The sequence below is a fragment of the Danio rerio genome, chromosome 13 (assembly GCF_049306965.1).
Source record: "Danio rerio strain Tuebingen ecotype United States chromosome 13, GRCz12tu, whole genome shotgun sequence".
Classification (NCBI taxonomy): Eukaryota; Metazoa; Chordata; class Actinopteri; order Cypriniformes; family Danionidae; genus Danio; species Danio rerio.
In genome coordinates this window covers 21,223,312-21,246,718 of record NC_133188.1, presented here as the reverse complement: position 1 = coordinate 21,246,718, position 23,407 = coordinate 21,223,312, and the positions used below count along the sequence as shown (strand labels likewise).

The 23,407-nt window shown below is 57.9% G+C and overlaps 1 protein-coding gene across 15 annotated transcripts; it reads right to left on the bottom strand.

Annotated features, from left to right (window-relative positions):
• Positions 1 to 4,988, bottom strand: LOC141377007 (uncharacterized). Of its 15 annotated transcripts, none has more exons than XM_073920103.1 (4): positions 4,805 to 4,988; positions 4,511 to 4,647; positions 3,763 to 4,448; positions 1 to 579 (listed from the first exon to the last, which is right to left on the bottom strand). In XM_073920103.1, the coding sequence occupies exons 2-3, from the start codon at positions 4,534 to 4,536 to the stop codon at positions 3,770 to 3,772; spliced, it is 705 nt and encodes a 234-aa protein (XP_073776204.1). In that variant the 5' UTR covers positions 4,537 to 4,647; positions 4,805 to 4,988; the 3' UTR covers positions 1 to 579; positions 3,763 to 3,769. The 15 variants fall into 15 exon arrangements, with proteins under 15 accessions (XP_073776204.1, XP_073776198.1, XP_073776197.1 ...); XM_073920101.1 differs by having other exon boundaries at positions 3 to 571; positions 3,763 to 3,857; positions 3,960 to 4,647; XM_073920097.1 differs by having other exon boundaries at positions 3,763 to 4,647.
• Between the last annotated feature and the right edge of the window lie 18,419 nt (positions 4,989 to 23,407).

Here is a 23,407-nt window from a genome sequence, read left to right as displayed (position 1 = left end):
CAATTCAATTCAATTCAATTCAGCTTTATTTGTATAGCGCTTTTACAATGTAGATTGTGTCAAAGCAGCTTCACATAAATGGTCATAGTAACTGGAACAGTGTGGTTCAGGTTTTAGTGTTTAAGTTCAGTTCAGTTCAGTTTAGCTCAGTTCAGTGTGATTTAATCATTACTGAGAGTTCAAACACTGAAGAGCAAATTCATTGATGCGCAGCTCTACCAATCCTGAACCATGCGAGGCAATGGCGACAGCGGAGAGGGAAAAAAAACTTCACCTGATGGGAGTGAAGAAAAAAAACCTTGAGAGAACCAGACTCAGTTGGGCACGACCATTTTAATTTCTCCGCTGGCCAAAAGTCTTGTGCAGAACTTCATTCGCCGTGGTTTATGCTGGAAGATGGCCTCAATGAAGACTCGTCTGTCCCTGGAGCGTCGCTGGAATCAGACACATGTTCTCCACTCCCCACGACCATCAGCGCAGCAGCAGCTCAGGATATGGCCTGGTCCCGGATATGGAATCCTTGGGATCATCACGTCGCTGGTCTTGGATCCAATCAGTGACTCCGCCTAATCTGAGGACCTCGGGATGAGTATCCCCAGGTGAAAATAGAGAATAAAGAGAATAATTAGCGTAGCTGCTGTTCATAGTGTATATAAGCAAGATGCAGAAGCCAGTGTGGAACCCGCTAGGTGATGCATTGAGTGTATGCTTTACTAAACAGATAGGTCTTTAATCTAGTTTTGAACTGGGAGAGTGTGTCTGAGCCTCGGACGTTACCAGGAAGGCTATTCCAGAGTGTAGGAGCCATGAAAGAGAAGGCTCGACCTCCTTTACTTGATTTTGCTATTCTAGGTACTACTAGAAGCCCTGAATTTTGAGATCTTAAGGAACGAGTTGGTTCGTAGCGAGACAGAAGGTTGGTTAGATAAACAGGAGCTAGATTATTTAGAGCTTTATAGGTGAGAAGTAATATTTTAAATTCAATACGAAATTTAACAGGCAGCCAGTGTAAGGAGGATAAAATTGGGGTTATATGATCATATTTTCTAGACCTGGTCAGAACTCTGGCTGCTGCATTTTGTACTAATTGAAGTTTGTTAATAGAGGATGCTGGGCAGCCAGCAAATAGAGCATTACAGTAATCCAGTCTCGAAGTCACAAAAGCATGGACTAGCTTTTCTGCATCTGAGATGGATAGCATATTTCGTAATTTAGCGATATTTCTCAGATGAAAGAAGGCAGTTTTTGTGACATGGGATATATGGTTTTTAAAAGTTAGATTGCTGTCTAATATGACACCCAAATCTTTTATAGTAGAGCTAAAGCTAACTTTGTATCCCTCTAATTGTAAATTGAGTTGCGAGATCTGCTGTGTGCAAGATTTAGGCCCAATAAGTAATAATTCTGTTTTGTCTGAGTTTAAGAGAAGAAAATTGTTGGTCATCCAGTCTTTGATGTCTTTGATACACTCAGTTAGTTTAGAAAGTTCAGACGTCTCGTCAGGTTTAGTGGAAATATATAATTGAGTATCATCTGCATAGCAGTGAAAGCTGATCCCATGTCTTCTAATAATGTCTCCCAGTGGTAGCATGTAAATTGTAAACAGTAAAGGGCCTAAAACTGATCCTTGAGGCACCCCATACTTTACTGGGCAGATTTGTGAAGGCTGTCCATTAAGATTCACAAACTGGTAGCGGTCAGTTAAGTATGACTTAAACCATTGTAGAGCCTGTCCCTGGACACCTGTAGACTTTAAGCGATTTATGAGGATATTGTGGTCAATGGTATCAAATGCCGCACTAAGATCGAGTAAAACTAATAGGGAGACGCACCCTCGGTCAGCAGCTAAGAGTAAATCGTTGGTTATTTTCACTAAGGCGGTTTCTGTACTGTGGTGAGCCCTGAAACCTGACTGAAACACTTCAAAAATATTGTTCGTCTGCAGATAAGAGCATAATTGAGTGGAAACAACTTTTTCTAGTATTTTAGACATAAATGGAAGATTAGAAATAGGCCTATAGTTAGCTAAGTTGTTGGTGTCTAGTTGCGGTTTCTTAATAATAGGCTTAATAACAGCTAGCTTGTAAGAGTTTGGAACATGGCCTATAGATAAAGAAGAGTTGATAATGTTAAGAAGAGGTTCTCCTATAGCAGGTAGCAGCTCTTTCAGTAATTTTGTTGGAATTGAGTCCAGCATACACGTAGCTGGTTTAGAGCTATTTATAATTTTTACTAACTCTTCATGTTCTATGATTTTGAAGCAGTGTAGGTTATTATTATGATTTAATGAAATATTTACAGGATTTGGAGTATAAGCCGGTGCAGAAAGTTTGGCATCTCCTATTTTCTGTCTAAAGCCTTCTATTTTATTACTGAAAAAATTCATGAAATCATCACTACTAATTTGCGGTGGAGTAGTTTGTTCCAAGGATGACCGATTATTTGCTAATTTAGAGATGGTGTTAAATAAAAATCTAGGATTGTTATGATTATTTTCTATCAGTTTGCGCAGGTGCTCGGTCCTGGCAGATTTTAGAGCCCTCCTATAGCTGGACATACTGTCTTTGTACGCAATTCTAAAGACCTCTAAATTAGTTTTTTTCCATTTACGTTCCAGGGCGCGGGTTGCTGTTTTGAGCGCACGAGTATGACTATTATACCATGGTATAGTTTTAATCTCTCTAGCCTTTTTTAATTTGATGGGTGCCACAGTATTTAGTGTGCTAGTAAAGATGGCATCCATACTGCTGGTTACTACATCAAGATTATTTGAGTTTGCGGGTGCATTACGAAATAGAGAGAGATCAGGTAAGTTATTTATAAATTCATCTTTAGTTGACGGAACAATAGTTCTACTAGGGCGGAGTATTGGAGCGGGTTTGCTGATTTCAGGTAAACATAGCTTATATAGTAAGAGGTAGTGATCTGTAATATCATCACTTTGTGGTAAAATGTCTACGTCAATAACCTCGATTCCATAAGACAGAATTAGATCTAATGTATGCTTTAAGTGATGGGTTGGACCCACAACGTTTTGCTTTATCCCAAGTGAGTGTATTAAATCCATAAACGCGAGTCCTAATGTATCATTAGCGTCATCTATGTGGATGTTAAAGTCACCTACAATTAGCATTTTATCAGTTTTGACTAGTAAGTCAGAAATAAAATCAGAAAATTCTTTTAGAAATTTGACATAGGGTCCTGGGGGTCTATATATGGTGATTAAAGCGAGAGATAACATAGGTTTTTGTATAGTATCTGGAAGCTGAACATTAAGCAATAATACTTCAAAGGAGCTAAACATAAGTCCGTTTCTCTGTTTAATATTAAGGAAATCACTAAAGATTGATGCAACTCCACCACCACGACCAGTTTGACGAGCCTCATGTTTATATAAGAATCCTGGAGGAGTTGCTTCATTTAAGCTAATATAGTCATTTTGTTTCAGCCAGGTTTCAGTGAGACAGAGTGCATTAAGATTGTTTTCTGTTATTATTTCATTAATGATAAGTGCTTTAGGTGCAAGTGACCTGATGTTTAGGAGACCAAGTTTTACGAAATTTGTATTTTCACTTTCTACTGGTTTTTCTGGTTTGATTCTTACTAGATTTTTCCTGGAGCACACAGTACGTTTATTTCTTAATCTAATAATACGAGGAACAGACACAGTCTCTATAGGATTCGCCAGATATGCGTTACTGATGTTTAAGTGGGGTGAACAAGAGTCTAAGTGGCTATAGTGTGAATTTTGTGAATTTTTACCTGCTAGTCAGATGGTGCGAAGTAGTCTGGAGATGTTGTCCGACAGGAGTTCAGCTCCGGCTCGACTGGGGTGCAGGCCGTCAGGACGGAAGAGCCTAGGACGCTCCCAGAAAAGATTCCAGTTATTAGCAAAGAGCAATTTCTGTTCTTTACACCATGTTATTAGCCACTCATTCAAAGCTAAAAGTCTACTGAACCTTTCATTTCCTCGGCGGTAGGTAGGAAGCGGCCCAGAAACGATGATCTGCGTGGCGGGCGAGGTGCGTCGAACCGTCTCGATCAGGCTCCTGAAGTCCTTCTTCAGGATCTCCGACTGCCGGAGCCCGGTGTCGTTTGTCCCCACGTGGAGGACAACGGCACCAGGGCTCTCGGCAGCGCCCAGGATGGTTGGAATCTGTGTAGAAATATTTCTCACACGGGCACCAGGAAAGCAGAAAGTACGTACTTTATTACCTTTTGAGGAGGCGGCACGGACGTGACGAACGATCGAGTCACCGATGATGGCCACATCGGGACCCGACTCGCGGAGAGGGGAGAAGCGGTTCTCCGTGGAGATCTCGAACACAGGCGGAGACGTTCTGCCCCGGGATCTGGGAAGCACCTTGCGCGGCTGCACCCAGGCGCCGTGGTAGCCGGGTGTCGGCGTGAACGACGCCTGGCTGAGCCGCGCCCCGGGTGCGCTGGGCCTGGACAGAGAAGGACGCGGGGTTGAGGTAGAGGGAATGATGTGGTTGTTATTTCCACGTACCTTAGGTGATGAGACGGCCTTAGCATTAGGTACGACGAGAAGCCGTTCCCGTAGCCGCGACCGTCTTACCACCAGCGCACGGATCTGGGACTCCACTTCTTCCAGCTCCAGCTCCAACGCCTCCATCGATGCTTCTCCTGCACACAAGGACAGAGACGGAAGCGACATTTTACGGGGTAAAGAGCAAAGCCAGTAAGTCAAAAGTGTATGGTTAAAGAGGTCGGTAGCTTTAGCTGACCAGCGGCGCTAGCAGGCTAAAGCTACAAACAACAGGCGGATGCTCGAGGGACAGACCGTTTTTAAAGCAGTTTTGTTTGTATAAATGTATTAAGGGTTTGGTCACCCTAAGTAGGAGAGACAAATACTTAGCGAATGAGGAAGAATTTAATGATTAAGATTTAAATTGCGAGTAAATAGCAAGTCCAAACTTCAAGCACACAGTGTGTGACCGAACGGAGACAGTGACGCCAGTGACGTCACTCGAGCATGCGCAGATCAGAATCAAGCCAGCAAGCAAGCCACCCAGGGGTCCACCTCTCTCCCTGGACTTGCAGTATAGGCCCCAGGGTGCCCCCTGGCCCTCCACCTAGTGGCCTCGGACCCCAGCAAGCTACCCAGGGGTCCACCTCTCTCAATGGACTTGCAGTATAGGCCCCAGAGTGCCCCCTGGCCCTCCACCTAGAAGCATCGTACCCCAGCAAGCTACCCAGGGGTCCAACTCTCTCCCTGGACCTGCAATATAGGTGCCAGGGTGCCCCATGGCCCTCCACCTAGGGGCCTCTGACCCCAGCAAGCTACCCAGGGTCCACCTCTCTCCCTGGACTTGCAGTATAGGCCCCAGGGTGCCCCCTTTCCCTTCACCTAGGAGCTTCTGACCCAAGCAACCAACCCAGGGTTCCACTTCTCTTCCTGGACTTGCAGTATAGGCCCCAGAGTGCTCCCTGGCCCTCCACCAAGGGGCCTCTGACCCCAGCAAGCTAACCAGGGGTTCACCTCTCTTTGTGGACTTGCAGAATAGGCCCCAGGGTGCCCCCTGTCCCTCAACCTAGGGGCCTCTGACCCCTGCAAGCTACCCAGGGGTCCACCTCTCACCCTGGACTTGCAGTATAGGCCCCAGATTGCCTTCTGGCCTTCCATCAAGGGTTCTCTGACCCCAGCAAGCTACCCAGGGGTCCACCCCTCTCCCTGGACTTGCAGTATAGGCCCCAGGATGCCCACTGGCCCTGCACCTAGGGGCCTCTGATTCTAGCAAGCTACCCAGGTGTCCACCTCTCTTCCTGGACTTGCACTATGGGCCCCAGGGTGAACCCTGGCCCTCCACGTAGGGGCCTCTGACCCCAGCAAGCTACCCAGGAGTCCATCTCTCTCCCTGGACTTGCAGTATAGGCTCCAGGGTGCCCCCTGGCCCTCAACCTAGGGGACTCTGACCCAAGCAAGCCACCCAGGTGTCCACCTCTCTTCCTGGACTTGCACTATGGGCCCCAGGGTGAACCCTGGCCCTCCACGTAGGGGCCTCTGACCCCAGCAAGCTACCCAGGAGTCCATCTCTCTCCCTGGACTTGCAGTATAGGCTCCAGGGTGCCCCCTGGCCCTCAACCTAGGGGACTCTGACCCAAGCAAGCCACCCAGGGGTCCACCTCTCTCCCTGGACTTGCAGTATAGGCCCCAGGGTGCCCCCTGGCCCTCCACCTAGTGGCCTCGGACCCCAGCAAGCTACCCAGGGGTCCACCTCTCTCAATGGACTTGCAGTATAGGCCCCAGAGTGCCCCCTGGCCCTCCACCTAGAAGCCTCGTACCCCAGCAAGCTACCCAGGGGTCCAACTCTCTCCCTGGACCTGCAATATAGGCCCCAGGGTGCCCCATGGCCCTCCACCTAGGGGCCTCTGACCCCAGCAAGCTACCCAGGGGTCCACCTCTCTCCCTGGACTTGCAGTATAGGCCCCAGGGTGCCCCCTTTCCCTTCACCTAGGAGCTTCTGACCCAAGCAACCAACCCAGGGTTCCACTTCTCTTCCTGGACTTGCAGTATAGGCCCCAGAGTGCTCCCTGGCCCTCCACCAAGGGGCCTCTGACCCCAGCAAGCTACCCAGGGGTTCACCTCTCTTTGTGGACTTGCAGAAAATGCCCCAGGTTGTCCCCTGTCCCTCAACCTAGGGGCTTCTGACCCCTGCAAGCTACCCAGGGGACCACCTCACTCAATGGACTTGCAGTATAGGCCCCAGGGTGCCTTCTGGCCTTCCAACAAGGGGCCTCTGACCCCAGCAAGCTATCCAGGGGTCCACCTCTCTCCCTGGACTTGAACTACAGACCCCAGGGTGCCCCCTGGCCCTCCACCTAGGGGCCTCTGACAACAACAAGCCACCCAGGGGTCCACCTCTCTCCCTGGACTTGCAGTATAGGCCCAAGGGTGCCCCCTTTCCCTCCACCTAGGGGCCTCTGTCCCCAGCAAGCTACCCAGGGTTCCAGCTCTCTTCCTGGACTTACACTATAGGCCCCAGGGTGAACCCTGGCCCTCCACCTAAGGGCTTCTGACCCCAGCAAGCGACCAAGGGTTCCACCTCTCTTTGTGGACTTGCAGAATAGGCCCCAGGGAGCCCCCTGTCCCTCAAACTAGGGGCCTCTGACCCCTGCAAGCTACCCAGGGGTCCACCTCTCTCCCTGGACTTGTAGCATAGGCCCAAGGGTGCCCTCTTGCCCTCCAACAAGGGGTCTCTGACCCCAGCAAGCTACCCTGGGGTCCACCTCTCTCCCTGGACTTGCAGTATAGGCCCCAGGGTGCCCCCAGGCCCTGCACCTAGGGGCCTCTGACTCCAGCAAGCTACCCAGTGGTCCACCTCTCTCCCTGGACTTGCAGTATAGGCCCCTGGGTGCCCTTTGGCCATCCACCTTGGGGTCTCTGACCCCAGCACGATACCCAGGGGTCCACCTCTCTCCCTGGACTTGCACTACAGGCCCCAGGGTGCCCCCTGGACCTCCATCTAGGGGCCTCTGACCCCAGCAAGCTACCCAGGGGTCAACCTCTCTCCCTGGACTTGCACTATAGGCCCCAGGGTGCCCCCTGGCAATCCACATAGAGGCCTCTGACCCCAGCCAGCTACCCAGGGGTCTACCTCTCTTCCTGGACTTGCAGAAGAGGCCCCAGGGTGCCCCCTGGCCCTCCACCTAGGGCCCTTTGACACCAGCAAGCAATACAGAGGTCCACCTCTTTCCCTGGACTTGCAGTATAGGCCCCAGGGTGCCCCCTGGCCCTCCAACCTGGGTTTTCTGACTCCAGCAAGCTAAGCGGGGGTCAATCTCTCTCCCTGGACTTGCAATATAGGCCATAGGGTGCCCCCTGGCCCTCCACCTATTGGTCTCTGATCCCAGCAAGCTACCCAGTGGTCCACCTCTCTCCCTGGACTTGCAGAGTAGGCTCCAGGTTGCCCCCTTGCCTGGCCCTACACCTAGAGGCCTCGTACCCCTGCAAGCTACCCATGGGACCACCTCTCTCTTTGGACTTGCAATATAGGCCCCAGGAAGCCCCATGGCCCTCCACCTAGGGGCCTCTGACCCCAGCAAGCTACCCAGAGTTCCACCTCTCTCCCTGGACTTGCAGTATAGGCCCCAGGGTGCCCCTGGCTCTCAACCTAGGGGCCTCTTACCCCAGCAAGCTACCCAGGGTACCATCTCTCTCCCTGGACTTGCAGTATAGGCCCCAGAGTGCCCCCTGGCCCTCCACCTAGGGGCCTCTGACCCCAGCAAGCTACCCAGGCGTCCACCTCTCTACGTGGACTTGCAGTATAGGCCCCAGGGTGCCCCCTGGCCCTCAACCTAGGGGCCTCTTACCCCAGCAAGCTACCCAGGGTACCATCTCTCTCCCTGGACTTGCAATATAGGCCCCAGGTTGCCTTCTGGCCTTCCAACAAGGGGCCTCTGACCCCAGCAAGCGACCCAGGGGTCCACCTCTCTCCCTGGACTTGCAATATAGGCCCCAGGGTGCCCCCTGACCCTGCACCTAGGGGCGTCTGACTCCAGCAAGCTACCCAGGCGTCCACCTCTCTTCCTGGACTTGCACTATAGGCCCCAGGGTACCCCCTGTCCCTCCATCTAGAGGCCTCTGACCCCAGCAAGCTACCCAGAGGTCCACCTCTCTCCCTGGACTTGCACTATAGGCCCCAGGGTGCCCCCTGACCCTGCACCTAGGGGCGTCTGACTCCAGCAAGCTACCCAGGCGTCCACCTCTCTTCCTGGACTTGCACTATAGGCCCCAGGGTACCCCCTGTCCCTCCATCTAGAGGCCTCTGACCCCAGCAAGCTACCCAGGGGTCCACCTCTCTCCCTGGACTTGTAGTATAGGCCATAGGGCGCCCCCCTGGCCACCCCATGTAGAGGCCTATCAACCCAGCAAGCTACCCAGACGTCCACCTCTCTCCCTGGACTTGCAGTATAGGCCCCAGGGTGCCTTCTGGCCTTCCAACAAGGGGCCTCTGACCCCAGCAAGCTACCCAGGTGTCCACCTCTCTCCCTGGACTTGCAGTATAGGCCCCAGGGTGCCCACTGGCCCTGCTCCTAGGGGCCTCTGACTCTAGCAAGCTACCCAGGGGTCCACCTCTCTCCCTGGACTTGCAGTATAGGCCCCAGTGTTACCCCTTTCCCTCAACATTAGGGCCTCTAACCCCAGCAAGCTACCGAGGGGTCCACCTCTCTCCCTGGACTTGCAGTTAAGGCCCCAGGGTTGCCCCCTTGCCCTCCACCTAGGGGTCTCTGACTCCAGCAAGCTACTCAGGGGTCCACCTCTCTCCCTAGACTTGAAGTATAAACCCCAAGGTGCCCCCTGGCCCTCCACCTAGGGGCCTCTGACCCCAGCAAGCTACCCAAGGGTCCACCTCTCTCCCTGGACTTGCAGTATAGGCCGCAGGGTTACCCCTTTCCCTCCTCCTAGGGGCCTCTGACCCCAGCAAGCGACCCAGGGGTCCACTTCTCTCACTGGACTTGCAGTATAGGCCCCAGGGTGACCTCTTTCCCTCAACCTAGGGGCCTCTGACCCCAGCAAGCTACCCAGGGGTCCACCTCTCTCCCTGGACTTGCAGTATAGGCCCCAGATTGCCTTCTGGCCTTCCAACAAGGGGCCTCTGACCCCAGCAAGCTACCCAGGGGTCCACCTCTCTCTGGACTTGAACTACAGACCCCAGGGTGCCCACTGGCCCTGCACCTAGGGGCCTCTGACTCTAGCAAGCTACCCATCTGTCCACCTCTCTTCCTGGACTTGCACTATAGACCCCAGGTAGCCCCCTAACCTTCAACCTAGGGGCCTCTGACCCCTGCAAGCTACCCAGGGGACCACCTCTCTCCCTGGACTTGCAGTATAGGCCCCAGGGTGCCTTCTGGCCTTCCAACAAGGGGCCTCTGACCCCAGCAAGCTACCCAGGAGTCCACCTCTCTCCCTGGACTTGCAGTATAGGCCCCAGGGTGCCCACTGGCCCTGCACCTAGGGGCCCCTGACTCTAGCAAGCTACCCAGGTGTCCACCTCTCTTCCTGGACTTACACTATAGGCCCCAGAATGCTCCCTGGCCCTCCACTTAGGGGCCTCTGACCCCAGCAAGCTACCCAGGGGTCCACCTCTCTTTGTGGACTTGCAGAATAGGCCCCAGGGTGCCCCCTGTCCCTCCACCTCGGGGCCTCTGACCCCTGCAAGCTACCCAGGTGACCACGTCTCTCCCTGGACTTGCAGTATAGACCCCAGGGTGCCTTCTGGCCTACCAACAAGGGGCCTCTGACCCCAGCAAGCTACCCAGGGGTCCACCTCTCTCCCTTGACTTGCAGTATAGGCCCCAGGGTGCCCACTGGCCCTGCACCCAGGGGCCTCTGACTCTAGCAAGCTACCCAGGTGTCCACCTCTCTTCCTGGACTTGCACTATAGGCCCCAGGGTAGTACTGGCCCTCCACATAGGGGCCTCTGACCCCAGCAAGCTACCCAGGGGTCCACCTCTCTCCCTGGACTTGCAATATAGGCCCCAGGGTTCCCCCTGGCACTCCACTTAGGGAACTCTGACCCCAGCAAGCTACTCAGGGGTCCACCTCTCTCTGTGGACTTGCAGAATAGGCCCCAGGGTTCCCCCTGTCCCTCAACCTAGGGGCCTCTGACCCCTGCAAGCTACCCAGGGGACCACCTCTCTCCCTGGACTTGCAGTAAAGGCCCCAGGGTGCCTTCTGGCCTTCCAACAAGGGGTATCTGACCCCAGCAAGCTACCCAGTTGTCAACCTCTCTCCCTGGATTTGCAGTATAGTCCCCAGGGTGCCCACTGGCCCTGCACCTAGGGGCCTCTGACTCTAGCAAGCTACCCAGGTGTCCACTTCTCTTCCTGCACTTGCACTATAGGCCCCAGGGTAGTCCTGGCCCTCCACCTAGGGGCCTCTGACAACAGCAAGCCACCCAGGGGTCCACCTCTCTCCCTGGACTTGCAGTATAGGCCCAAGGGTGCCCCCTTTCCCTCCAACTAGGGGCCTCTGACCCCAGCAAGCTACCCAGGGGTCCACCTCTCTCAATGGACTTGCAGCATAGGCCCAAGGGTGCCTCCTTGCCCTCCAACAAGGGGTCTTTGACAGCAGCAAGCTACCCTTGGGTCCACCTCTCTCCCTGGACTTGCAGTATAGGCCCCAGGGTGCCCCCAGGGCCTGCACCTAGGGGCCTCTGACTCCAGCCAGCTACCCAGTGGTCCACCTCTCTCCTTGGACTTGCAGTATAGGACCCAGGGTGCCCCTAGCCCTCCACCTAAGGGCCTCTGACCCCTGAAAGCTACCCACGGGTCCAACTCTCTCCCTGGACTTGCAGTATATGCTCCAGGGTGCCCCTTGGCCCTCCACCTAGGGGCCTCTAACTAAAGCAAGCTACCCAGGGGTCCACCTCTCTCCCTGGACTTACAGTATAGGCCCCAGGGCGCCCCTTGGCCCTCAATCTTGTGGTCTCTGACATCAGCAAACTACCCAGGGGTCCACCTCTCTCCCTGGACATGCAATATAGGCCCCAGGGTGCCCCCAGGCCCTGCACCTAGGGGCCTCTGACCCCAGCAAGCAACCCAGGGGTCCACCTCTCTCCCTCGACTTGCAATATAGGCCCCAGGGTTCGCCCAGGCCCTGCACCTAAGGGCCTCTGACTCCAGCAAACTAACCAGGGGTCCATCTCTCCCTGGACTTGCAGTATAGGCCCCAAGGTGACCCTAGCCCTCCACCTGAGGGCCTCTGACCCCAGCAAGCTACCCAGGGGTCCACCTCTCTCCCTGGACTTGCAGTATAGGCCCCAGGGTGCCCCCTGGCCCTCCACCTAGTTGCCTCTGACCTCAGCAAGCTACCTAGGGGTCCACCTCTCTCAATGGACTTGCAGTATAGGCCCCAGAGTGCCCCCTGGCCCTCCACCTAGAGGCCTCGCACCCCAGCAAGCTACCCAGGGGTCCAACTCTCTCCCTGGACTTGCAATATAGGCCCCAGGGCGCCCCATGGCCCTCCACCTAGGGGCCTATGACCCCAGCAAGCTACCCAGGGGTCCACCTCTCTCCCTGGACTTGCAGTATAGGCCCCAGGGTGCCCCCTTTCCCTTCACCTAGGGGCTTCCTACCCAAGCAAGCGACCCAGGGTTCCACCTCTCTCCCTGGACTTGCAGTACAGGCCCCAGGGTGCCTTCTGACCTTCCAACAAGTGGCATCTGACCCCAGCAAGTTACATATGGGTCCACCTCTCTCCCTGGACTTGCAGTATAGGCCCCAGGGTGCCCACTGGCCCTGCAGCTAGGGGCCTCTGACACTCGCAAGCTACCCAGCTGTCCACCTCTCTTCCTGGACTTGCACTATAAGCCCCAGGGTAGTCCTGGCCCTCAACCTAGGGGCCTCTGACCCCAGCAAGCTACCCAGGGGTCCTTTTCTCTCCCTGGACTTGCAGTATAGGCCCCAGGGTGCCCCCTTGCCCTCCAACAAGGGGTCTTTGACCGCAGCAAGCTACCCTGGGGTCCACCTCGCTCCCTGGACTTGCAGTATAGGCCCCAGGGTGCCCCCAGGCCCTGCACCTAGGGGCCTCTGACTCCAGCCAGCTACCCAGTGGTCCACCTCTCTCCTTGGACTTGCAGTATAGGCCCCAGGGTGACCCTAGCCCTCCACCTAAGGGCCTCTGACCCCTGAAAGCTACCCAGGGTTCCAGCTCTCTCCCTGGACTTGCACTATAGGTTCCAGTTTGCCCCCTGGCCCTCCACCTAGGGGCCTCTGACCCCAGCAAGCTACCCACGGGTCCAAACCTCTCCCTGGACTTGCAATATATGCTCCATCGTGCCCCCTGGCCCTCCACCTAGGGGCCTCTAACTAAAGCAAGCTACGCAGGGGTCCACCTCTCTCCCTGGACTTGCAGTATAGGCCCCAGGGTGCCCCTTGGCCCTCAATCTTGTGGTCTCTGACATAAGCAAACTACCCAGGGGTCCACCTCTCTCCCTGGACTTGCAGTTTAGGCCCCAGGGTGCCCCCAGGCCCTGCACCTAGGGGCCTCTGACCCCAGCAAGCAACCCAGGGGTCCACCTCTCTCCCTGGACTTGCAGTATAGGCCCCAGTGTGCCCCCAGGCCATTCACCTAAGGGCCTCTGACTCCAGCAAACTACCCAGGGGTCCATTTCTCCCTGGACTTGCAGTATAGGCCCCAAGGTGCCCCTAACCCTCCACCTGAGGGCCTCTGACCCCAGCAAGCTACCCAGGGGTCCACCTCTCTCCCTGGACTTGCAGTATAGGCCCCAGGGTGCCCCCTGGCCCTCCACCTAGTGGCCTCTGACCCCAGCAAGCTACCTAGGGGTCCACCTCTCTCAATGGACTTGCAGTATAGGCCCCAGAGTGCCCCCTGGCCCTCCACCTAGAGGCCTCATACCCCAGCAAGCTACCCAGGGGTCCAACTTTCTCCCTGGACTTGCAATATAGGCCCCAGGGCGCCCCATGGCCCTCCACCTAGGGGCCTATGACCCCAGCAAGCTACCCAGGGGTCCACCTCTCCCTGGACTTGCAGTATAAGCCCCAGGGTGCCCCCTTTCCCTTCACCTAGGGGCTTTAGACCCTAGCAAGCGACCCAGGGTTCCACCTCTCTCCCTGGACTTGCAGTATAGGCCCCAGAGTGCTCCCTGGCCCTCCACCTAGGGGCCTCTGACCCCAGCAAGCTACCCAGGGGTCCACCTCTCTTTGTGGACTTGCAGAATAGGCCCCAGGGTGTCCCCTGTCCCTCAACCTCGGGGCCTCTGACCCCTGCAAGCTACCCAGGGGACCACCTCTCTCCCTGGACTTGCAGTATAGACCCCAGGGTGCCTACTGGCCTTCCAACAAGGGGCATCTGACCCCAGCAAGCTACCCAGGGGTCCACCTCTCTCCCTGGATTTGCAGTATAGGCCCCAGGGTGCCCACTGGCCCTGCACCTAGGGGCCTCTGACTCTAGCAAGCTACCCAGGTGTCTACCTCTCTTCCTGGACTTGCACTATAGGCCCCATGGTAGTCCTGGCCCTCCACCTAGGGGCCTCTGACCCCAGCAAGCTACCCAGGGGTCCACCTCTCTCCCTGGACTTGAACTATAATCCCCAGGGTGCCCCCTGGCCCTCCACATAGGGGCCTCTGACAACAGCAAGCCACCCTGGGGTCCACCTCTCTCCCTGGACTTGCAGTATAGGCCCAAGGGTGCCCCCTTTCCCTCCACCTAGGGGCCTCTGACCCCAGCAAGCTACCCAGGGGTCCACCTCTCTCCCTGGACTTGCAGCATAGGCCCAAGGGTGCCCCCTTGCCCTCCAACAAGGGGTCTTTGACCGCAGCAAGCTACCCTGGGGTCCACCTCTCTCCCTGGACTTGCACTATAGGCCCCAGGGTGCCCCCAGGCCCTGCACCTAGGGGCCTCTGACTCCAGCAAGCTACCCAGTGGTCCACCTCTCTCCTTAGACTTGCGGTATAGGCCCCAGGGTGCCCCTAGCCCTCCACATAAGGGCCTCTGACCCCAGAAAGCTACCCAGGGGTCCAACTCTCTCCCTGGAATTGCAGTATATGCTCCAGGGTGCCCCTTGGCCCTCCACCTAGGGGCCTCTAACTAAAGCAAGCTACCCAGGGGTCCACCTCTCTCCATGGACTTGCAGTATAACCCCCAGGGTGCCCCAGGCCCTGCACCTATGGGCCTCTGACCCAAACAAGCTACACCGGAGTCCACCTCTCTCCCTGGACTTGCAGTATAGGCCCAAGGGTGCCCCCTTTCCTTCCACCTAGGGGCCTCTGATCCCAGCAAGCTACCCAGGGGTCCAACTCTCTCCCTGGACTTGCAGTATAGGCCCCAGGGTGCTCCCTGGCCCTCCACCTAGTGGCCTCTGACCCCAGCAAGCTACCTAGGGGTCCACCTCTTTCAATGGACTTGCAATATAGGCCCCAGGGTGCCCCCTGGACCTCCACCTAGGGGCCTCGCACCCCAGCAAGCTACCCAGGGGTCCAACTCTCTCCCTGGACTTGCAATATAGGCCCCAGGGTGCCCCATGGCCCTCCACCTAGGGGCCTCTGACCCCAGCAAGCTACCCAGGGGTCCACCTCTCTCCCTGTACTTGAACTATAATCCCCAGGGTGCCCCCTGGCCCTCCACCTAGGGGCCTCTGACAACAACAAGCCACCCTGGGGTCCACCTCTCTCCCTGGACTTGCAGCATAGGCCCAAGGGTGCCCCCTTGCCCTCCAACAAGGGGTCTTTGACCGCAGCAAGCTACCCTGGGGTCAACCTCTCTCCCTGGACTTGCAGTATAGGCCCCAGTGTGCCCCCAGGCCCTGCACCTAGGGGCCTCTGACTCCAGCAAGCTACCCAGTGGTCCACCTCTCTCCTTAGACTTGCAGTATAGGCCCCAGGGTGCCCCTAGCCCTCCACCTAAGGGCCTCTGACCCCAGAAAGCTACCCAGGGTTCCACCTTTCTCCCTGGACTTGCTCTATAGGTTCCAGTTTGCCCCCTGGCTCTCCACCTAGGGGCCTCTGACCCCAGCAAGCTACCTAGGGATCCACCTCTTTCAATGGACTTGCAATATAGGCCCCAGGGTGCCCCCTGGACCTCCACCTAGGGGCCTCGCACCCCAGCAAGCTACCCAGGGGTCCAACTCTCTCCCTGGACTTGCAATATAGGCCCCAGGGTGCCCCTAGCCCTCCACTTGAGGGCCTCTGACCCAAGCAAGCTACACCGGAGTCCACCTCTCTCCCTGGACTTGCAGTATAGGCCCCAGGGTGCCCCCTTTCCCTTCACCTAGGGGCTTCCTACCCAAGCAAGCAACCCAGGGTTCCACCTCTCTCCCTGGACTTGCAGTACAGGCCCCAGGGTGCCTACTGGCCTTCCAACAAGGGCATCTGACCCCAGCAAGCTACCCAGGGGTCCACCTCTCTCCCTGGACTTGCAGTATAGGCCCCAGGGTGCCCACTGGCCCTGCACCTAGGGGCCTCTGACTCTCGCAAGCTACCCAGGTGTCCACCTCTCTTCCTGGACTTGCACTATAGGCCCCAGGGTAGTCCTGGCCCTCCACCTAGGGGCCTCTGACCCCAGCAAGCTACCCAGGGGTCCACCTCTCTCCCTGGACTTGAACTATAAACCCCAGGGTGCCCCCTGGCACTCCACTTAGGGGCCTCTGACCCCAGCAAGCTACCCAGGGGTCCACCTCTCTCTGTGGACTTGCAGAATAGGCCCCAGGGCAGGGTGCCCCCTGTCCCTCAACCTAGGGGCTTCTGACCCCTGCAAGCTACCCAGGGGACCACCTTTCTCCCTGTACTTGAACTATAATCCCCAGGGTGCCCCCTGGCCCTCCACCTAGGGGCCTCTGACAACAACAAGCCACCCTGGGGTCCACCTCTCTCCCTGGACTTGCAGCATAGGCCCAAGGGTTGCCACTGGCCCTGCACCTAGGGTTCTCTCACTCTAGCAAGCTACCCAGGTGTCCACCTCTCTTCATGGACTTGCACTATAGGCCTTAGGGTAGTCCTGGCCCTCCACCTAGGGGCCTCTGACCCCAGCAAGCTACCCAGGGGTCCACCTCTCTCCCTGGACTTGAACTATAATCCCCAGGGTGCCCCCTGGCCCTCCACCTAGGGGCCTCTGACAACAGCAAGCCACCCAGGGGTCAACCTCTCTCCCTGGACTTGCAGTATAGGCCCAAGGGTGCCCCCTTTCCCTCCACCTAGGGGCCTCTGACCCCAGCAAGCTACCCAGGGGTCCACCTCTATCCCTGGACATGCAGCATAGGCCCAAGGGTGCCCCTAGCCCTCCACCTAGGGGCCTCTGACCCTAGCAAGCTACCCACGGGTCCAACTCTCTCCCTGGACTTGCAGTATATGCTCCAGGGTGCCCCCTGGCCCTCCACCTAGGGGCCTCTAAATAAACCAAGCTACCCAATTGTCCACCTCTCTCCCTGGCCTTGCTGTATAGGCGCCAGGGTGCCCCTTGGCCCTCAATCTAGTGGTCTCTGACCCCAGCAAGCAACCCAGGGGTCCACCTCTCTCCCTGGACTTGCAGTATAGGCCCCAGGGTGCCCCCAGGCCCTGCACCTAAGGGCCTCTGACTCCAGCAAGCTACCCAGGGGTCCACCTCTCTCCCTGGACTTGCAGTATAGGCCCCAGGGTGCCCCTAGCCCTCCACCTGAGGGCCTCTGCCCCCAGCAAGCTACACAGGAGTCCACCTCTCTCCCTGGACTTGCACTATAGGTTCCAGGGTGCCCACTGGCCCTCCACCTAGGGGCCTCTGACCCCAGCAAGCTACCCAGATGTCCAACTCTCTCCCTGGACTTGCTGTAAAGGCCCAAGGGTTGCCCCCTTGCCCTCCACCTAGGGGTCTCTGACCCCAGCAAGCTACCCAGGGGTCCACCTCTCTCCCTGGACTTGTAGTATAGAACCCAAGGTGCCCCCTGGCCCTCCACCTAGGGGATTCTAACTAAAGCAAGCTACCCAGGGTTCCACCTCTCTCCCTGGATTTGCAGTATAGGCCCCAGGGTGCCCCCTGGCCCTCGACCTAGGGGTCTCTGACCCCAGCAAGCTACCCAAGGGTCCACCTCTCTCCCTGGACTCTCAGTATAGGCCCCAGGGTGCCCCTTGCCCAACCAACTAGGGGCCTCTGACCCCAGCAAGCGACCCAGGGGTCCACCTCTCTCCCTGGACTTGCAGTATAGGCCCCAGGGTGCCCCCTGGCCCTCCACCTAGGGGACTCTGACTCCTGCAAGCTACCCAGTGGTTCACTTCACTCCTTGGGCTTGCAGTATAGGCCCAAGGGTGCCACTTTGCCTCCACCTAGGGGCCTCTGACCCAAGCAAGCGACCCAGGGGTCCACCTCTCTCCCTAGAATTGCAGTAAAGGCCCAAGGGTTGCCCCTTGCCCTCCAACAAGGGGTCTCTGTCCCCAGCAAGCTACCCAGGGGTCCACCTCCCTCCCTGGACATGCAGTATAGGCCCCAGGTTGGCCCCAAGCACTGCACCTAGGAGCCTCTGACTCCAGCAAGCTACCCAGGTGTCCACCTCTCTCCTTGGACTTGTAGTATAGGCCCCAGGTTGCCCCTAGCCCTCCACCTAAGGGCCTCTGACCCTAGAAAGCTACCCAGGGGTTCACCTCTCTCCCTGGACTTGCACTATAGGTTCCAGGGTGCCCCCTGGCCCTCCACCTAGGGGCCTCTGACGCCATCAAGCTACCCATGGGTCCAACTCTCTCTCTTGACTTGCATTATATGCTCCAGGGTGCCCCTTGGCCCTCCACCTAGGGGCCTCTGACCCTAGCAAGCTACCCAGGGGTCCACCTCTCTCCCTGGACTTGCAAATAAGGCCTCTGGGTTGCTCCCTTGCCCTCCACCTAGGGGTCTCTGACCCCAGCAAGCTACCCAGGGGTCCACCTCTCTCCTTGGACTTGCAGAATAGACCCCAAGGTGTCCCCTGGCCCTCCACCTAGGGGCCTCTGACCCCAGCAAGCTACCCAGGAGTCCACCTCACTTCCTGGACTTGCAGTATAGGCCCATGGGTGCCCCCTGGCCCTCCACGTAGGGGCCGCTGACCCCAGCAAGTTACCCAGGGGTCCACCTCTCTCCCTGGACTTGCAGTATAGGCCCCTGGGTGCCTATTGGCCATCCACCTTGGGGTCTCTGACCCCAGCAAGATACCCAGGGGTCCACCTCTCTCCCTGGACTTGCACTATAGGCCCCAGGGTGCCCCCTGGCAATCCACCTAGAGGCTTCTGACCCCAGCCAGCTACCCAGGGGTCTACCTCTCTCCCTGGACTTGCAGAAGAGGCCCCAGGGTGCCCCCTGGCCCTCCACCTAGGGGCCTTTGACACCAGCAAGCTATACAGAGGTCCACCTCTTTCCCTGGACTTGCAGTATAGGCCCCAGGGTGCCCCCTGGCCCTCCACCTAGGGTTTTCTGACTACAGCAAGCTAAGCGGGGGTCCACCTCTCTCCCTGGACTTGCAATATAGGCCACAGGGTGCCCACTGGCTCTCCGCCTATTGGTCTCTGATCCCATAAAGCTACCCAGTGGTCCACCTCTCTCCCTGGACTTGCAGTGTAGGCTCCAGGTTGCCCCCTTGCCTGGCCCTCCACCTAGAGGCCTCGTACCCCAGCAAGCTACCCATGGGACCACCTCTCTCCTTGGACTTGCAATATAGGCCCCAGGAAGCCCCATGGCCCTCCACCTAGGGGCCTCTGACCCCAGCAAGCTACCCAGGGGTCCACCTCTCTCCCTGTACTTGCAGTATAGGCCCCAGGGTGCCCCCTTTCCCTCCACCTAGGGGCCTCTGACCCCAGCAAACGACCCAGATTTCCACCTCTCTCCCTGGACTTGCAGTATAGGCCCCAGAGTGCCCCCTGGCCCTCCACCTAGGGGCCTCTGACCCCAGCAAGTTACCCAGGGGTCCACCTCTCTCCCTGGAATTGCAGTATAGGCCCCTGGGTGCCCATTGGCCATCCACCTAGGGGTCTCTGACCCCAGCAAGATACCCAGGGGTCCACCTCTCTCCCTGGACTTGCACTACAGGCCCCAGGGTGCCCCCTGGTCCTCCATCTAGGGGCCTCTGACCCCAGCAAGCTACCCAGGGGTCCACCTCTCTCCCTGGACTTGAAGTATAGGCCCCAGGGTGCCCCCTGGCAATCCACCTAGAGGCCTCTGACCCCAGCCAGCTACCCAGGGGTCTACCTCTCTCCCTGGACTTGCAGAAGAGGCCCCAGGGTGCCCCCTGGCCCTCCACCTAGGGGCCTTTGACACCAGCAAGCTATACAGAGGTCCACCTCTTTCCCTGGATATGCAGTATAGGCCCCTGGGTGCCCCCTGGCCCTCCACCTAGGGTTTTTTGACTCCAGCAAGCTAAGCGGGGGTCCACCTCTCTCCCTGGACTTGCAATATAGGCCACAGGGTGCCCCCTGGCCCTCCGCCTATTGGTCTGTGATCCCAGCAAGCTACCCAGTGGTCCACCTCTCTCACTGGACTTGCAGTGTAGGCTCCAGGTTGCCCCCTTGCCTGGCCCTCCACCTAGAGGCCTCGTACCCCCGCAAGCTACCCATGGGACCACCTCTCTCCATGGACTTGCAATATAGGCCCCAGGAAGTCCCATGGCCCTCCACCTAGGGGCCTCTGACACCAGCAAGCTACCCAGGGGTCCACCTCTCTCCCTGTACTTGCAGTGTAGGCCCCAGGGTGCCCCCTTTCCCTCCACCTAGGGGCCTCTGACCCCAGCAAACCACCCAGAGTTCCACCTCTCTCCCTGGACTTGCAGTATAGGCCCCAGAGTGCCCCCTGGCCCTCCACCTAGGGGCCTCTGACCCCAGCATGCTACCCAGGGGTCCACCTCTCTCCGTGGACTTGCAGTATAGGCCCCAGGGTGCCCCTGGCTCTCAACCTAGGGGCCTCTTACCCCAGCAAGCTACCCAGGGTACCATCTCTCTCCCTGGACTTGCAGTATAGGCCCCAGAGTGCCCCCTGGCCCTCCACCTAGGGGCCTCTGACCCCAGCAAGCTACCCAGGCGTCCACCTCTCTCCGTGGACTTGCAGTATAGGCCCCAGGGTGCCCCCTTTCCCTCAACCTAGGGGCTTCTTACCCCAGCAAGCTACCCAGGGTACCATCTCTCTCCCTGGACTTGCAATATAGGCCCCAGGGTGCCTTCTGGCCTTCCAACAAGGGGCCTCTGACCCCAGCAAGCGACCCAGGGGTCCACCTCTCTCCCTGGACTTGCAGTATAGGCCCCAGGGTGCCCCCTGACCCTGCACCTAGGGGCGTCTGACTCCAGCAAGCTACCCAGGGGTCCACCTCTCTTCCTGGACATGCACTATAGGCCCCAGGGTACCCCCTGTCCCTCCATCTAGAGGCCTCTGACCCCAGCAAGCTACCCAGAGGTCCACCTCTCTCCCTGGACTTGCACTTTAGGCCCCAGGTTGCCCCTAGCCCTCCACCTAAGGGCCTCTGACCCCAGAAAGCTACCCAGGGTTCCACCTTTCTCCCTGGACTTGCTCTATAGGTTCCAGTTTGCCCCCTGGCTCTCCACCTAGGGGCCTCTGACCCCAGCAAGCTACCTAGGGATCCACCTCTTTCAATGGACTTGCAATATAGGCCCCAGGGTGCCCCCTGGACCTCCACCTAGGGGCCTCGCACCCCAGCAAGCTACCCAGGGGTCCAACTCTCTCCCTGGACTTGCAATATAGGCCCCAGGGTGCCCCTAGCCCTCCACTTGAGGGCCTCTGACCCAAGCAAGCTACACCGGAGTCCACCTCTCTCCCTGGACTTGCAGTATAGGCCCCAGGGTGCCCCCTTTCCCTTCACCTAGGGGCTTCCTACCCAAGCAAGCAACCCAGGGTTCCACCTCTCTCCCTGGACTTGCAGTACAGGCCCCAGGGTGCCTACTGGCCTTCCAACAAGGGCATCTGACCCCAGCAAGCTACCCAGGGGTCCACCTCTCTCCCTGGACTTGCAGTATAGGCCCCAGGGTGCCCACTGGCCCTGCACCTAGGGGCCTCTGACTCTCGCAAGCTACCCAGGTGTCCACCTCTCTTCCTGGACTTGCACTATAGGCCCCAGGGTAGTCCTGGCCCTCCACCTAGGGGCCTCTGACCCCAGCAAGCTACCCAGGGGTCCACCTCTCTCCCTGGACTTGAACTATAAACCCCAGGGTGCCCCCTGGCACTCCACTTAGGGGCCTCTGACCCCAGCAAGCTACCCAGGGGTCCACCTCTCTCTGTGGACTTGCAGAATAGGCCCCAGGGCAGGGTGCCCCCTGTCCCTCAACCTAGGGGCTTCTGACCCCTGCAAGCTACCCAGGGGACCACCTTTCTCCCTGTACTTGAACTATAATCCCCAGGGTGCCCCCTGGCCCTCCACCTAGGGGCCTCTGACAACAACAAGCCACCCTGGGGTCCACCTCTCTCCCTGGACTTGCAGCATAGGCCCAAGGGTTGCCACTGGCCCTGCACCTAGGGTTCTCTCACTCTAGCAAGCTACCCAGGTGTCCACCTCTCTTCATGGACTTGCACTATAGGCCTTAGGGTAGTCCTGGCCCTCCACCTAGGGGCCTCTGACCCCAGCAAGCTACCCAGGGGTCCACCTCTCTCCCTGGACTTGAACTATAATCCCCAGGGTGCCCCCTGGCCCTCCACCTAGGGGCCTCTGACAACAGCAAGCCACCCAGGGGTCAACCTCTCTCCCTGGACTTGCAGTATAGGCCCAAGGGTGCCCCCTTTCCCTCCACCTAGGGGCCTCTGACCCCAGCAAGCTACCCAGGGGTCCACCTCTATCCCTGGACATGCAGCATAGGCCCAAGGGTGCCCCTAGCCCTCCACCTAGGGGCCTCTGACCCTAGCAAGCTACCCACGGGTCCAACTCTCTCCCTGGACTTGCAGTATATGCTCCAGGGTGCCCCCTGGCCCTCCACCTAGGGGCCTCTAAATAAACCAAGCTACCCAATTGTCCACCTCTCTCCCTGGCCTTGCTGTATAGGCGCCAGGGTGCCCCTTGGCCCTCAATCTAGTGGTCTCTGACCCCAGCAAGCAACCCAGGGGTCCACCTCTCTCCCTGGACTTGCAGTATAGGCCCCAGGGTGCCCCCAGGCCCTGCACCTAAGGGCCTCTGACTCCAGCAAGCTACCCAGGGGTCCACCTCTCTCCCTGGACTTGCAGTATAGGCCCCAGGGTGCCCCTAGCCCTCCACCTGAGGGCCTCTGCCCCCAGCAAGCTACACAGGAGTCCACCTCTCTCCCTGGACTTGCACTATAGGTTCCAGGGTGCCCACTGGCCCTCCACCTAGGGGCCTCTGACCCCAGCAAGCTACCCAGATGTCCAACTCTCTCCCTGGACTTGCTGTAAAGGCCCAAGGGTTGCCCCCTTGCCCTCCACCTAGGGGTCTCTGACCCCAGCAAGCTACCCAGGGGTCCACCTCTCTCCCTGGACTTGTAGTATAGAACCCAAGGTGCCCCCTGGCCCTCCACCTAGGGGATTCTAACTAAAGCAAGCTACCCAGGGTTCCACCTCTCTCCCTGGATTTGCAGTATAGGCCCCAGGGTGCCCCCTGGCCCTCGACCTAGGGGTCTCTGACCCCAGCAAGCTACCCAAGGGTCCACCTCTCTCCCTGGACTCTCAGTATAGGCCCCAGGGTGCCCCTTGCCCAACCAACTAGGGGCCTCTGACCCCAGCAAGCGACCCAGGGGTCCACCTCTCTCCCTGGACTTGCAGTATAGGCCCCAGGGTGCCCCCTGGCCCTCCACCTAGGGGACTCTGACTCCTGCAAGCTACCCAGTGGTTCACTTCACTCCTTGGGCTTGCAGTATAGGCCCAAGGGTGCCACTTTGCCTCCACCTAGGGGCCTCTGACCCAAGCAAGCGACCCAGGGGTCCACCTCTCTCCCTGGAATTGCAGTAAAGGCCCAAGGGTTGCCCCTTGCCCTCCAACAAGGGGTCT

What these genes read in the sequence shown, in the direction of transcription:
- LOC141377007 (XM_073920094.1), bottom strand. Translation starts at nt 4,678, where the DNA reads ATGTCGCTTCCGTCTCTGTCCTTGTGTGCAGGAGAAGCATCGATGGAG.